General features: G+C 44.5%; 1 protein-coding gene across 6 annotated transcripts in view; it reads left to right on the forward strand.

Moving 5' to 3' along the window:
- APLF (aprataxin and PNKP like factor) overlaps positions 1–13055 on the forward strand; it is a 102877-nt gene that overhangs the window by 45035 nt on the left and 44787 nt on the right. For all 6 annotated transcript variants that reach the window (XR_009458046.1, XR_009458052.1, XR_009458053.1 and 3 more), the window contains 2 exons: positions 5085–5260; positions 10112–10512. Coding sequence is in view for 3 of the 6 variants with exons in the window: in XM_059720051.1 (XP_059576034.1) it covers positions 5085–5260; positions 10112–10512 (577 nt within the window). In the remaining 3 variants the exon portion in view is untranslated. The remainder of the gene's footprint in view (positions 1–5084; positions 5261–10111; positions 10513–13055) is intronic.

The raw sequence follows: 13055 nt of genomic DNA on the forward strand, positions 1-13055 counted from the left end.
CCTTGGACCTGCTTGAAATGCATCCGTGGATGCATGACAAGGTACATTTGGCCTTCCTGACTGCATCCCCACACTGTTGGCCCATGTTCATTTTGGTATCAATAATGACTCCAAGATCCTTTTCTGCCTCTGCACTGACGAGAAGGGAGTTCCCCAGCCTGTAGGTATACTGTTGGTTCTTCCTCCCCAGGTGCAGCACCTTGCACATGTCTGAGTTGAAACCTATCCTGTTCTCATCTGCTCCCGCCCTGTAACCTGTCCAGGTCCGATTGCAGCCTATTCCTCCCTTCTAGCATGCCCACTTCTCCCCACATCTTAGTGTCGTCTGCAAATTTGAACAGGGTGTTTTTTACACCCCTATCCAAGTTGCTGATGAAGATGTTGAACAGCGCGGGTCCAAGGACCGAGCCCTGGGGGACCCCACTGCCCACATCCCTCCAGGTCGAAAATGACTCGTCCACCACCACTCTCTGGGTGCTGCCCTCCAGCCAGTTAGTGACCCTTTTGACTGTGTAGGTGTCGACACCACAGTCCCCTAGTTTTTTAATGAGAATGGAGTGAGAGACAGCGTCAAAGGCCTTCTTAAAGTCCAGAAAAACTACGTCCACTGCTACACCTGTGTCTAAGGATTTTGTGACCTGGCCATAGAAGGCCACCAGGTTGGTCTGACAGGACCTGCCTCTAATGAACCCGTGTTGGTTGCCCCTAAGCATAGTCTCCCCTGCTGGCCCCTCGTGGACATACGCCAGGATAACTCTCTCAAAAAGCTTACCCAGGACTGAGGTAAGACTGACTGGCCTGTAGTTTCCTGGGTCCTCCTTCCTCCCTCTTTTGAAAATGGGAACCACGTTGGCCCTTTTCCAGTCCTCTGGCATTTGGAAAGGGGTTTGAGACGGGGCAAGAGGTACGTGCTTGCTCATCTGGACACGCCTAGTGGTGGCATCCATCACAATCAGCTCATGGTTTAGAAGTGCCTCAAAGTGCTCTTTCCATCTATTTTGGATACATTTGTTGTCTTTTTAAGAGTGTTGAATCATTCTGTGATCCCAGGAAAGTAAAACCATGGGAGGTTGGACTGTAGATGGCTTTGATGCCTGGAAGAAACTATGCATGTCATTTTCAGCTGTACATTGACAAACTCCTTGGCTTTATCTTGTAACCACCAGTTTTTGATTTCCTGGGTCCTTCTTTGACCTTAAACTCTGAGGAGCTGATATGTTTCCTCCTGAGATGGTGTCATCTTGCCAACCAGAATGAGCCCTTCTTTTCTGGTTGAGGAGCACTTTATCTTGGTATTGCTCTCATTGAACCAGCGTAGAGTTTAGCAAGTAATCATGTAATAAGCATTTTGTACTTTACTCTCAAAATATTTGCTTAACTTGCTTAGCATTTTTCAAATCTATGTTGTCTAAATCACTGTGTGCATGCTATTTTTTCCATAGCATCTACTAAACATCTGGAGAACTCCTTTCTTAAAAATATTTTTAGTTTAGCAGTTTCTACTTCTAACATGGCAACAATACATTCTTGAATTCAGTTACATGGAATACAGTTTTTACTTCACCCAGACAAATCTGCAATAATTTTTCAGTCTCTTTCATGGTTTTTATATTTGAGTCCCTTACATTGATTATGCAAATTCCAAATGTCGGTTTTGCATGCAGGTCTTATGAGAAGAAGAGTTTACATTTCATAAGCTCTCATTTACATAAATGGTTGATAGCTCTGAATTTTTTTTATATAAATCCTTTTGTCTTTTGATTTTTAAATATTTAAGCTGAACAAGGATGAGAAAATAGCTGCATTCAAGTGAGATATTGAACTTGTGAAATGAGCTTATAGTTATGCAGTTTTCTAAACTACCTGTTCAATTACAGTATTTTACTGAATCCAAGATGACTTAAAAATTTAAAGTTATGTAAATTTGCTATAATTCTTCCATGCATAGAAGCTAATTATTGGGGGGGGGGGGTCATTTTAAATTCATTCCCCTCTACTTTGGCAAGGCAAGTAGTAGTGAAAGCAGTGGTGGGGATGCGAGCTGCCTGCCCCCCTACCCATGTCCACCTGTACCTGCCCCCATACAACTTGTCCCCACCCTCCTTCTGTGCGTGCCTTCCTTCCCCTCCACTTGCCAGACCCAGGGATGCATCAATTCCCTTGCTACTATGCAGTCTCTCCTGCACTTTCCACCTAGCACTCTGCAGTTTCTGCCACACTTGCCCTTCCTCCCTCCTTCCCCATCACTACTCTGTGGTCTCCTCAGGGTTGGGGCTGGAGCCACAGCAACCACCTGCCCCAGGCTATACTCTAATGTAGGGGCCAGTAGTGTTTTTGGGCAGAGTGCCAAAAATACCTGCAACTTTGATTTGTAAGATGTTGGCATGCTAGGGGAGGCATGAGGCACCCTTCAATCCTTGTGGCAACACAACCCCAGCCCCTTCCGTGCTGTTTGCACTGAGGTGTGTGTGCACCTGCTGGATTCCGGTGCAGCTGCTTGGAGCCTCCCGGTTTCCTGCCACAGCTAGCCTGGGCTCTGGGCAGGACCCTGCCATCCACCACAGAGCCCAGGTCCCAAGCAGCTGCATTGGGGTCTGTGGCGCCTGGGCCCTGCTTGTAACCAGTTGCAGGTTCACGCATGCCTCCAGATGGACGGCGAGGAAAGGGTCAGGGTTGCGCTGCCATAACAAGGATCAGACCTCTTGTGGCTCCTCTGCCATCTGCCCCAAGGTATGCGTGCCAAGCAAAATGCCTTTGCATGTTGTGCTCTGGCACGTATGCCAGGGTTTCCTATCCTTGCTCTAATCTAAGACAGGGGTTTCTTTTTCCCCATATTGGATTTGAATAAATACAGTAACTTTCATGGTAAACATACTTCTACACAACCATTAACAATTCAGTTCCTTTTTTGCCCCAAATCAGCAACTATATGTGAAGCAGAAGTTGTAATAGGTATAGGTGGCTATAGGATGAGAGCTATAATGTGCCTAATCTGCTGGAAAAGATCAGGAAATGTCTGCTGAAAAAAACAACATTTGGGCAAACTTTCCCGTCTTTTTTTTTTTTTTTCTTCATCAATTGTGTGTGACAGACAAAAATGAGAAGTGGGAGAAAAAAGGTAGATGCAGAATGGAAAAGCAGTGTGGGTTAAATGCTGAAGTTCTCATGGCCAAAAAGCAATATATCTGCTTCAGCAGCATTTTGAGAGCAGCTTGTTCTTCCTTGTGTTATTACCATATGTGGGCTGGTGCATCAGAAGAGGAACTATTATTCTGTCTTGTATTGGGCACTGCATGCCTCAGAGAAAATAGGCATGTTTCCACCTCAGTTACAGCCCTAAATTTGCCTGACTTTTGTTTAAAGAATAGGGAGCATTTTACTTATTTTACCATTTTACCAGGTAACAAAGCAGAAAGGTAAGACATACTGCAGGGTTGTTGGTTATAGCCATGTTGGTCTAAGGACATAGGCAGGCAATGTTCTTTGGGTAGTTGTGATATCTTTTATTAGACCTACTAAATAGTTGGAAAAAAGTTCTTTGCAAGCTTTCGGGCACAAACGCCTTTCATCAGGCACAGGAAGAATCTTATCCACCCTCAAGCCTACTGTCTGCTGCACTTAGTACTGGGCCTCACAGCTGCAGCAGGGGAATCTGTCTGCCCCATATGGCCTCCCGTTTGAGCTGTGAAACATATTTTCAGATCCTGCTTTCCACAGAGTGGGTAAGCCTAGAATATCACTTACCTGTGGCAAAGAGTGATCTCTGGGTAATCACTAAAGGAGATAGAACAACGGAAAGATTTCTTATATAGGGAAAAAGAATTACACAAGAAAAACTGACCATAAGTTTGAACACATGTAAAAAGAGAAGTAAAATTTCTTACCCGGCTTACACCCTAGCTCTCATGAGATGCCTGCCAGTTTTTGTTGTTGTTTCTTGGTGGGGGGGTTAGAGATCAGCCTTCCTGCTGATATCTACCAGCCCTGATTGCTGGGGACCTGGAATCCTGAGCGAGCCTGGGAAAATCCAAAGACCATGATTCTATCACAGCTGGACTTTTAAAAACTTCCAAAGCAGTCTTGATCATCAGCATTATTCAGATTGCTCATGAGTCACCAGAATTCTTCAAAAATGTGTCTCCCTGGGACACCTGGCATCCCTGTAGGTCATGGGTTCCCAAACTGGTACGTGTACCCCTGGAGGTATGCAAGACATCTCTGGGGGTCTATGGGAGCAATTGTGCAATGGTGGATTTAACTGTCATTATTATAACAATTGGTGCTTAGGGGGTTAAAATATAAAGTGTATGCTGGTAGGGGTACAGGGGCAGCTGGTAAATGTGGAAGCGGGTATTCAATAAGAAAAAGTTTGGGAACCTCTGCTCTAGCTGCTGGGCCATTTCTCTCAGATGCCTTTGCATTAAAGGAATTGATTTCCTCATTACAGGCAAGCAGTGCCTTGGGTTACCCACCCATTAATTTTTCTTTCTGTGTATGTGGGAGTGGCAAATCTTCTTGTCCTAGTGGCACAATAGCAAAAGAGATTTATCAGTTGCACCCACTCCATTTCCTTGACTAAACCATATCCAGAATCATAAAGATGTGTAGATTGTTACGCTCTCTGTATATATAATGATTAATAGTAACATAAATTAATACAGCATAACATGGGCTTCTCAACGAGATTACACATGCTCTATCAATTAAATAAATACAAGAAAATCTGTATGACGCTCCATGAGCCTCTCCCCACCTAGCGTTGGTGGGGTTTGTGACAACCTTCCTCTAATATTTATTCACAGAGCTTAATGTTCTGAATATCTGATTAATATTCTCACAAGGTGGTCAGGAGATGAAAAATGTATATTCAGTTAAAATGGTTGGTCAAAATGTGGATAGACAAAGTGGTTACTTGATTAGGCCAGGACACACAGCTCGGCAACCTGCATCTTAATTGAAAGCTCCACATTTTTAATGGGGCCAAGATTTGTCATCTTGGAGATTGTAATAAAAAAAATAAAGAAAGAAAGTAAATTCATTGCAGGAAGTTAAAGTATTGAAATTACTTTTATGCTTGTTCCAAGGTTGCAGAGAAACAAGAGGGAAAGAAAAAAACAGCAGGGAACTCTCAGAATCAAAAGTGAGAAATGTTCAAGTTAGAAAACGATTAGTTACTGAAGACATTGGAGAGGACTGTGAAGACACAGAGCAAGTTCAGGGAAAGAAGAGCAAAACTACTGAAAAAGACAACACATCACAGGTACTGGTTATTTGCTTGTTGCCAAGTCACCTTATTTCAAGTATTATTCAATGCAGTTGACAATACCATAGGCCTCCTTTTATGCATTATATCATAGATTCATAGATGTTAGGGTTGGAAGGGACCTCAATAGATCATCGAGTCTGACCCCCTGCATAGGCAGGAAAGAGTGCTGGGTCTAGATGACCCCAGCTAGATGCTTATCTAACCTCCTCTTGAAGACCCCCAGGGTAGGGGAGAGTACCACCTCCCTTGAGAGCCCATTCCAGACCTTGGCCACTAACTGTGAAGAAGTTCTTCCTAATGTCTAGTCTAAATCTGCTCTCTGCTAGCTTGTGGCCATTATTTCTTGTAACCCCCAGGGGCGCCTTGGTGAGTAAAGCCTCACCAATTCCCTTCTGTGCCCCCATGATGAACTTATAGGCAGCCTCAAGGTCGCCTCTCAACTTTCTCTTGCAGAGGCTGAAGAGGTCCAGGTGCCCTAGTCTCTCCTCATAGGGCTTGCCCTGCAAGCCCTTAACCATACGAGTGGCCCTTCTCTGGACCCTCTCCAGGTTATCCACATCCCTCTTGAAGTGCGGCGCCCAAAATTGCACGCAGTATTCCAACTGTGGTCTGACCAGCGCCCGATAGAGGGGAATTATCACCTTGGTTCTGTTCGTCATGCATCTGCTGATGCACGATAAAGTGCCATTAGCTTTTCTGATGGCTTCGTCACACTGACGACTCATGTTCATCTTGGAGTCCGCTAGGACTCCAAGATCCCTTTCCGCTTCTGTGCCACCAAGCAGGTCATTTCCTAGGCAGTAGGTATGCTGGACATTTTTCCTCCCTAGGTGCAGCACTTTGCATTTCTCCATATTGAATTGCATTCTGTTGTTTTCTGCTCATTTGTCCAACCTGTCCAGGTCTGCTTGTAGTTGTTCCCTTTTCTCCGGTGTGTCCACTTCTCCTCACAGTTTTGTCATCCACAAACTTGGACAGAGTACACTTCACTCCCTCGTCCAAGTCTCTGATGAAAACATTGAAGAGTATCGGTCCAAGGACCGAGCCCTGCGGAACCCCACTGCCCACACCCTTCCAGGTCGATACCGACCCATCCACTACAACTCTCCGGGTATGACCCTCTAGCCAATTCGCCACCCAGGGGACCGTGTAGTCATCCAAGTCACAGCCTCTTAACTTGTTCACCAGTATGGGGTGGGATACCGTATCGAAGGCCTTCCTGAAGTCTAAGTAAACGATGTCAGCCCCTACTCCTGTGTCCAGGTGTTTTGTAACCTGGTCATAAAAAGAGACTAGATTAGTCAGGCATGATCTACCTGCTACGAACCGGTGCTGGTTTCCGCTCAGCATAATTTGTCCTGCCGGGCTCTCGCAAATGTGAGCCTTGATAATTTTTTCAAAGACTTTGCCAAGGATGGAGGTGAGACTGACTGGCCTATAGATGCCTGGGTCCTCCTTCCTCCCCGTCTTGAAAATGGGGACCACATTGGCCCTTTTCCAGTCCTCCGGGACCTGGCCCATGCGCCATGAGTATTCAAATATTCCCACCAGTGGCTGTGCAATGACGTCAGCCAATGCTTTCAGTACTCTCTGATGGAGCTCATCCGGGCCTGCCGACTTAAAGGCATCCAGTTCCTCCAAGTGACCCTGCATCATCTCAGGGTCTACGCTTGGTAGTCTGGTGCCCTGCTGCTGCCTCTCTACAATCCCAGTGAGAGACTTGTCTTGCCCCTCGCTCAGGAACACTGAGGCAAAGAACTCATTGAGGAGTTCAGCCTTGTCCCCCCTGTCCGTCACCAATTGCTTCTGCCCATTTAGTAGAGGTCCTATTCCGCCCTGGGCCTTCCTTTTACTCCCTATATATCTAAAAAACAACTTTTTGTTAGCCTTAACTTGGGATGCCATCCTCAGCTCCATGGTAGCTTTGGCCTGTCTAACTGCCTCTCTACAAGTGCAAGCAGAGGAGGTATACTCCTCTTTGGTAATCTCTCCCTGTTTCCACTTTTTATATGCCCCGCTTTTTGCCCATAGGCTGCTCTGGATTTCTCTGGTCAGCCAAGGAAGCCTCTTGGCCCCTTTCCCCCTTTTTCCCCGCATCGGGATTGTCTTCTTCTGTGCCCAAAGGATCACTTCCTTAAGGCACAGCCACCCTTCCTGGGCTCTCATCTCTTCAAAACTCTTACTCTGCAGTGTGTCCTTGACTAATCGCCTGAGTTCATTGAAATCAGCTTTCCTAAAATCTAGCGCTTTCACCCTACGAGTTACCTTACCCACTTGACGTCTTATGTTGAATTCTATTATTTGGTGATCACTGTCCCCCAGGTGACCACCGATCTGTAGGTCTCCTACCATGTCATCCCCCGTTGCCAATACTAGGTCCAGTAAGGCATTTCCCATAGTGGGACTGTGTACCTCCTGTGTCAGGTGGAGGTCCTGTACACAGTATAGGAACCTGCATGAACGGTGGGACTTTGCTGTCTGTGTCTCCCAGCAGATGTCTGGGTAGTTTAGGTCCCCCATGACTACCGCCTCCCTAGTTTTTATGATCTCCAAGAGCTGCCTCAGGAGCCCCAAATCTAGTTCTTCCCCTTGGTGTGGGGATCTGTAGCAGACCCCTACCACCAAATCCCTTTCTCCTTGACCTCCATGTAACCTAACCCACAATCCTACTTTCTCCTCCTCCGATTCCGTTTTGATAAGGGTTGATGTATATCATTCATTGACATAGAGTGCAACCCCTCCCCCTCTCTTCCCCACTCTATCCTTTCTGTACAGCTTATAACCCTCAATGTGTACTGCCCAGTCGTGGGAAGAATCCCACCAGGTTTCTGTTAGCCCTACTAAGTCGTAGGTGTTTTCTGCAAGCAGGAGTGCTAGCTCATCCTGCTTGCTTCCCATGCTCCTAGCATTAGTGTATAGGCACTTGAGCCCTGTGACTGGTGCCTTTGTTGTCCCCTGGCTCTGATGCCCAAAGGGCCCCTTATTGCTTACCTGTGGTGTACTGCTGGCCACCCCATGGATTGCAGGTTCCCAATGTTCTCTTTCTTCAGGCTGGGCTGTCCTTGTGGGTGCCACATGGTTTGGTGGCCCACGGCTTCCCCTGCCCTCGTCATCCCTTCCCCCCATATCTATTATGCAATTACCTTGTCACTTGTACAGTAAGTTTAAACTGGCTACACGGGCAAATTAACTTTTGTGCCTTAAAACTCCAACCAGCTATTAAGTTATTGCTCAAAAACATGTAATAACTTTATAGCTGGTTTCTATCTAGCTTTATGTTGTATATGTAGGTAGTCTTGCAGCTGGGAGACTACAGCTGCTGTGATCTCCCAGTAACGGAGATGCACAATGCAGTTCCCCAGCGATGGGGGTACCAGGACTCAGGGGCACTCCAGGCAGTGGCTGGGAGATTGCAGTGTGGTAAAGAAATGAGAAAGATATGACCAGACACCAACGTGAGAGCAAGCCGGGCTTATAGCATGGGGAGGAAGAGTGATGGGCGCGGTTAGCAGCGTTCCCGCCCGTGCTGATTGGCAGGGGGCGGGCAGATGCTGCCCGGTTAAAAAGGGGAGCGCGCCAAAACAACGGGGGGGACCCGTGTAATATCGGAGAGGACTGATCACCCTCACCGGAGGTCCTGTGTCCGCGAAAACCTGGACGGCCCCATCACGATTTGGTATACCATCTGAGCATACTTAAGAGCTCCCGAGGAATCGGCGAACTAGATTCCTGATACAGCTGTACAAGTTTGTTGCCTGAAATGTGAGTAAAACGATTTTCTTATCTCACTGCCTCCCCGGTGTGTTTCTGTCGACGGAGGGAGAGACAGAAGAAGGAGGAAAGGCCTGAACCCTTTTGTCCCTGACTTACTCGAGTGGATTGGGCTCAACCACCCATAGTTAGGTTGCACGTGCAGCAGCTGCAATCTCTCAGCCGCGGGGTGCTCCATGCACTGCCACAGCTGTGAGACCACAGCAGTGCATTACAGTTATGGGGTTGAGTCCCGCAGCTGACAGGGTTTTTGCACCACACGCACAGCTAGTACCGAGAGCTCCAACAGGCATGGGACTCTTCGTCTGAGCTCTGCATGGCTCCTCTGGCTGGGATCCCTATCAGCAAAGGAGGCTCCCGGCTGTGGGAGGCTACATCTTGCGAATGCAGGGGGAGCCCAGGTTCAGGCTCTTCCTACTCCAGCAGTAAGACCTAATTGGATCTAGTGAATGGTCCCAAAATCACATTACCTGCCATGCATGTGTGGCATGGCAGGAGGCCTGTGGATTGTGCATTAGATCCAACTGCACCTTTACCTGCATGTGCAGAGTAGTGCTTAACTTTGATTGATCCTGTATTGTGATTATGTGCCACTTTTGATATCTTATGATACATTTTTATGTTGGAGTGTTAGTTTCATTGAGCAGTTCCACAACACCAAGCCTGGAAAATGTGAGGGCACCTGAAACATCATTTTCATTCAACAGCTGCAGGTCCTAGAAAGTGCATTTCTTCTGAGAAACACCATTTCCAAAATGTTGTGCTTTGTTCTGGAACGCAACACAACCATCTTTCTTGATACTTTATAGGGAAAATTGGATTGAGTGCCATTCTGCAATTAATTAATTACTTCACCAAGAAAATGTTATTGCTACAGAAGCCACAAGTATCTCTAAAGCTGGTATTAAGTTTTTGATCCTTTTAGGCTCAAAATAGCATTAGTTTCCCTCAGTTTATGTAAAGAATTAAACTACCTTGAATGGAGTGAAAGATAGCCATATCTAGTCTTTATGCTGTCTTTGTTTTGAATATTAAAGTGTCTGAAGATTGTGATCTTTGTCTTCCATTTCACAGAGTACATCTGGAACCCCATTTGCAATGGCTGTGAAAAAAATAGAAGGGAATGAGAAGTCTGTGATACAAAAGACTGAAAGATCTATGGAAAAAAGTGATTGGCAACCCCATAGCCAAGTTTCTGACCACAGGCTAGTTGCAGAAGGCCAGCTCTGTACTAAGACCAAAAAGACCAATGAAATGGAAAACTTGGAACAGATCATCCCTTCTGCAAGCCAACCAGCTCACCAGGACAAATCATCCCAATCTCGGGTTTCACAGGATGAGACTCCAGAGCTTGACGTAAACTCAGATCCCGGTACTGGAGTTTCTGATTCAACAGGAAGGAAAGATGCTCTGCAGAGTTCTAAGCAAACCCAGCACAAGAGGGTCCCTTGCATGTATGGAACAGGTTGTTACAGGTAAAGCAAAGCTGTAAATAAGCTAGATTCAGACAATTGCTAAGAAGCTGCTTGTTACCCCATGAAAGAGGAAGTGGTTAAAATGTTAGTCCTGGTTGTTGGAAAAGAACAAATATAACAGCAGTGTTTTTAGAAGCATAGGAAGTTTACTGACAGGCAGTATAATAAACTAAGCTGGGGATTAAGTACTTCAACAAACTACAAGATATAGTACATTAAAGAAATAGGCAATGATGGGTTTGCCAAAAAACTAGACAACTGTGACTACAGTAGAGAGAAGAAATGTAAGTGACGAGGAAGATCAACAGATGGTTGTTTTATTAACAAATAAAGCTTTTCAAATACAGTGATATTTTAAATATTTGCATTTAGGGAACATATGAACACAAAAAATGCCATTTGGGTCAGACCAATGATCTGTCTAGCCCAGTATTTTGTCTCTGACTGGCAGAAATGTATACTATAGAGGGAGAGCATTAAACCAGCTATCTAGAATGATCTAACCCTTATTCAGCATCCTCTCTGTCATCCACTGTTATTGGTTTAAAGATGCCAGAGGAAACATCTCCAACCGTTCTGTTCAATACCAATAATAGATCTATCTTCCATTAATTTATCCAGTCCCTTTTTTGAACCTGGTTATCTAATCTGCCCCAAGCAATGACATGTTCTGTGAGTTTATGAAAATATGTAACTGCTTTCCCCAAACTGTTTGGCACTTTAAATTATGCACATTTTTATTCTTGTATAACCTGGTGTTTAGTCTTTAGTACTAAGCTAAAACAAACCTTGCTTTTTGTATATTAATTCTTCTGTTTCACAATATAAAGGCTGAGTACTGTAGAAGTTAGTAATTGCATGCCATCCCCATCTCTCTCAACCTCTTCAGCAATTCTGATGAGGGAGCCTTTCATGGCTTACCCCAGACTTCGCTTGGCCTGTGAAGTGCATGATCTGTGCCAACATTTTGAAGTGCTTCCAGCCTGCAAAGCTGAACAGCATTTTTTTTTTTTTTTTGGTCCTCCTCTCTTCAAACTCTGCTACCACAGAGCACTACAGTTTCACATGTTTCTTGTCTTCCCTGGGCGTTGCACCAGGAGGCAGTTGAAAGATGTGTGTGAACTTTTAGGTATGTTTGTGTGAAACCCTAGATAGACTTTCCCAAATAGGACAGGTCAAAGGATAGGGTACAAGTCCAGTGGTCCTCTGGGGTTGAGCAATACGCCAATAATATATTCTCATTTAAAAATAAAAGTACAGAAACAAGGTAGCTGTTCAGGCAAACGTTGTTAAAGACTGTCATGTTTGTGGCAGAGCCTTGTTTGTGCTGGGGTTTATTTAACTCTCTGGAAAACTTGACTTGAAATTTAATTTTTCTAACTAGTCATATTTGAACTCAGGAGGCAGAAGAAAGTTAGCCACAGCTAAACTTCAGATTACGGTGCATTGTTCAGGACTTGCATGCATGAGCTGGAAGGAAGTAGAAAGGGTTAGAGTTCATAAGCCACATTTCAGTTTGGAGCAAATAAGGAGAAGCTAGTCAGTATTGGAATAAAATAAAATAAAATCTTATGTCACTATGAAAACAGAATGGAGCACGAAAGTAGGACTGTAAACTTGTCTTAAAAACCATGTATGCTAAGAGGTAGGGTTTAGTTGCATTTTGTGTTCAATGTGATGAGGCTGAGGCAGGAATTTATAGGATGATGGATGATAGCACTGAAAGAACAATGGGAGTATAACCTAGGCATTTGACTCGGTAATAAATTATTGGTGTGTGTGTTTTTCCCTGAGGGTCATGCATAAAACCTTTATTGGTAAATATCTTTCAGCAAGTAATATTTATGCATTTCATTAGCAACTCTTGTAGGATTTTTAGTCTTCTTGGCCCCATTTTGCTCTAAAATAGTTTTTTTTTTCTTTCTGGTCACTCATGTCTAGCAGACAATGTCCTTTGCAAAATAAACAGTATTTAGTTATAAAATAATGCGTAACAGTTTTTGGTTTGTTGATATGAATTTCATGTAGCTATTGTTCAATCTTGGAAGCAGCAACTTTTTTTAATTTAAAAAAATTTTTTTTTTTTTTTACATTCTTACAGTGTTCCTTAAAAAAAAAAAAAGTAGAGTTCAGCCTTACAGCTAGAGAAGCTAATGTTATATAACCTATTTTTTTTTTAATCCCAAAGACTGCTGGGTCCTTGGGGAATTGGACATGCACTTGTGCTTGGATGCATATTTGGGGAAAATAACTGTGAATGAAGTGTTCTTGGCAATATTTGATGCAACATCGGCTTTTAATAAGTAGAGTGGTTTGGGGGGGGGGGAGGTATGTGAGATGGTTTGCAGGAGGTCTTGAGAGCTCTGTTTATTTATTGAGCATGTTTCATTCTAATTACTCTCTTCTTCACTGACCAATATTTTACTTGGGCAAAGGGCCAAATGGAGGTTTCTCCTTTCTCTGATATCTTTTTGAAAGAACAGGAGTGTCTTAAATTTTCTATTCCTTTCTCCCCAGCCCATCTTTTCAGGGGTTAATCTGAA

The sequence above is a fragment of the Alligator mississippiensis genome, chromosome 1 (assembly GCF_030867095.1).
Source record: "Alligator mississippiensis isolate rAllMis1 chromosome 1, rAllMis1, whole genome shotgun sequence".
NCBI classification, from domain to species: Eukaryota; Metazoa; Chordata; order Crocodylia; family Alligatoridae; genus Alligator; species Alligator mississippiensis.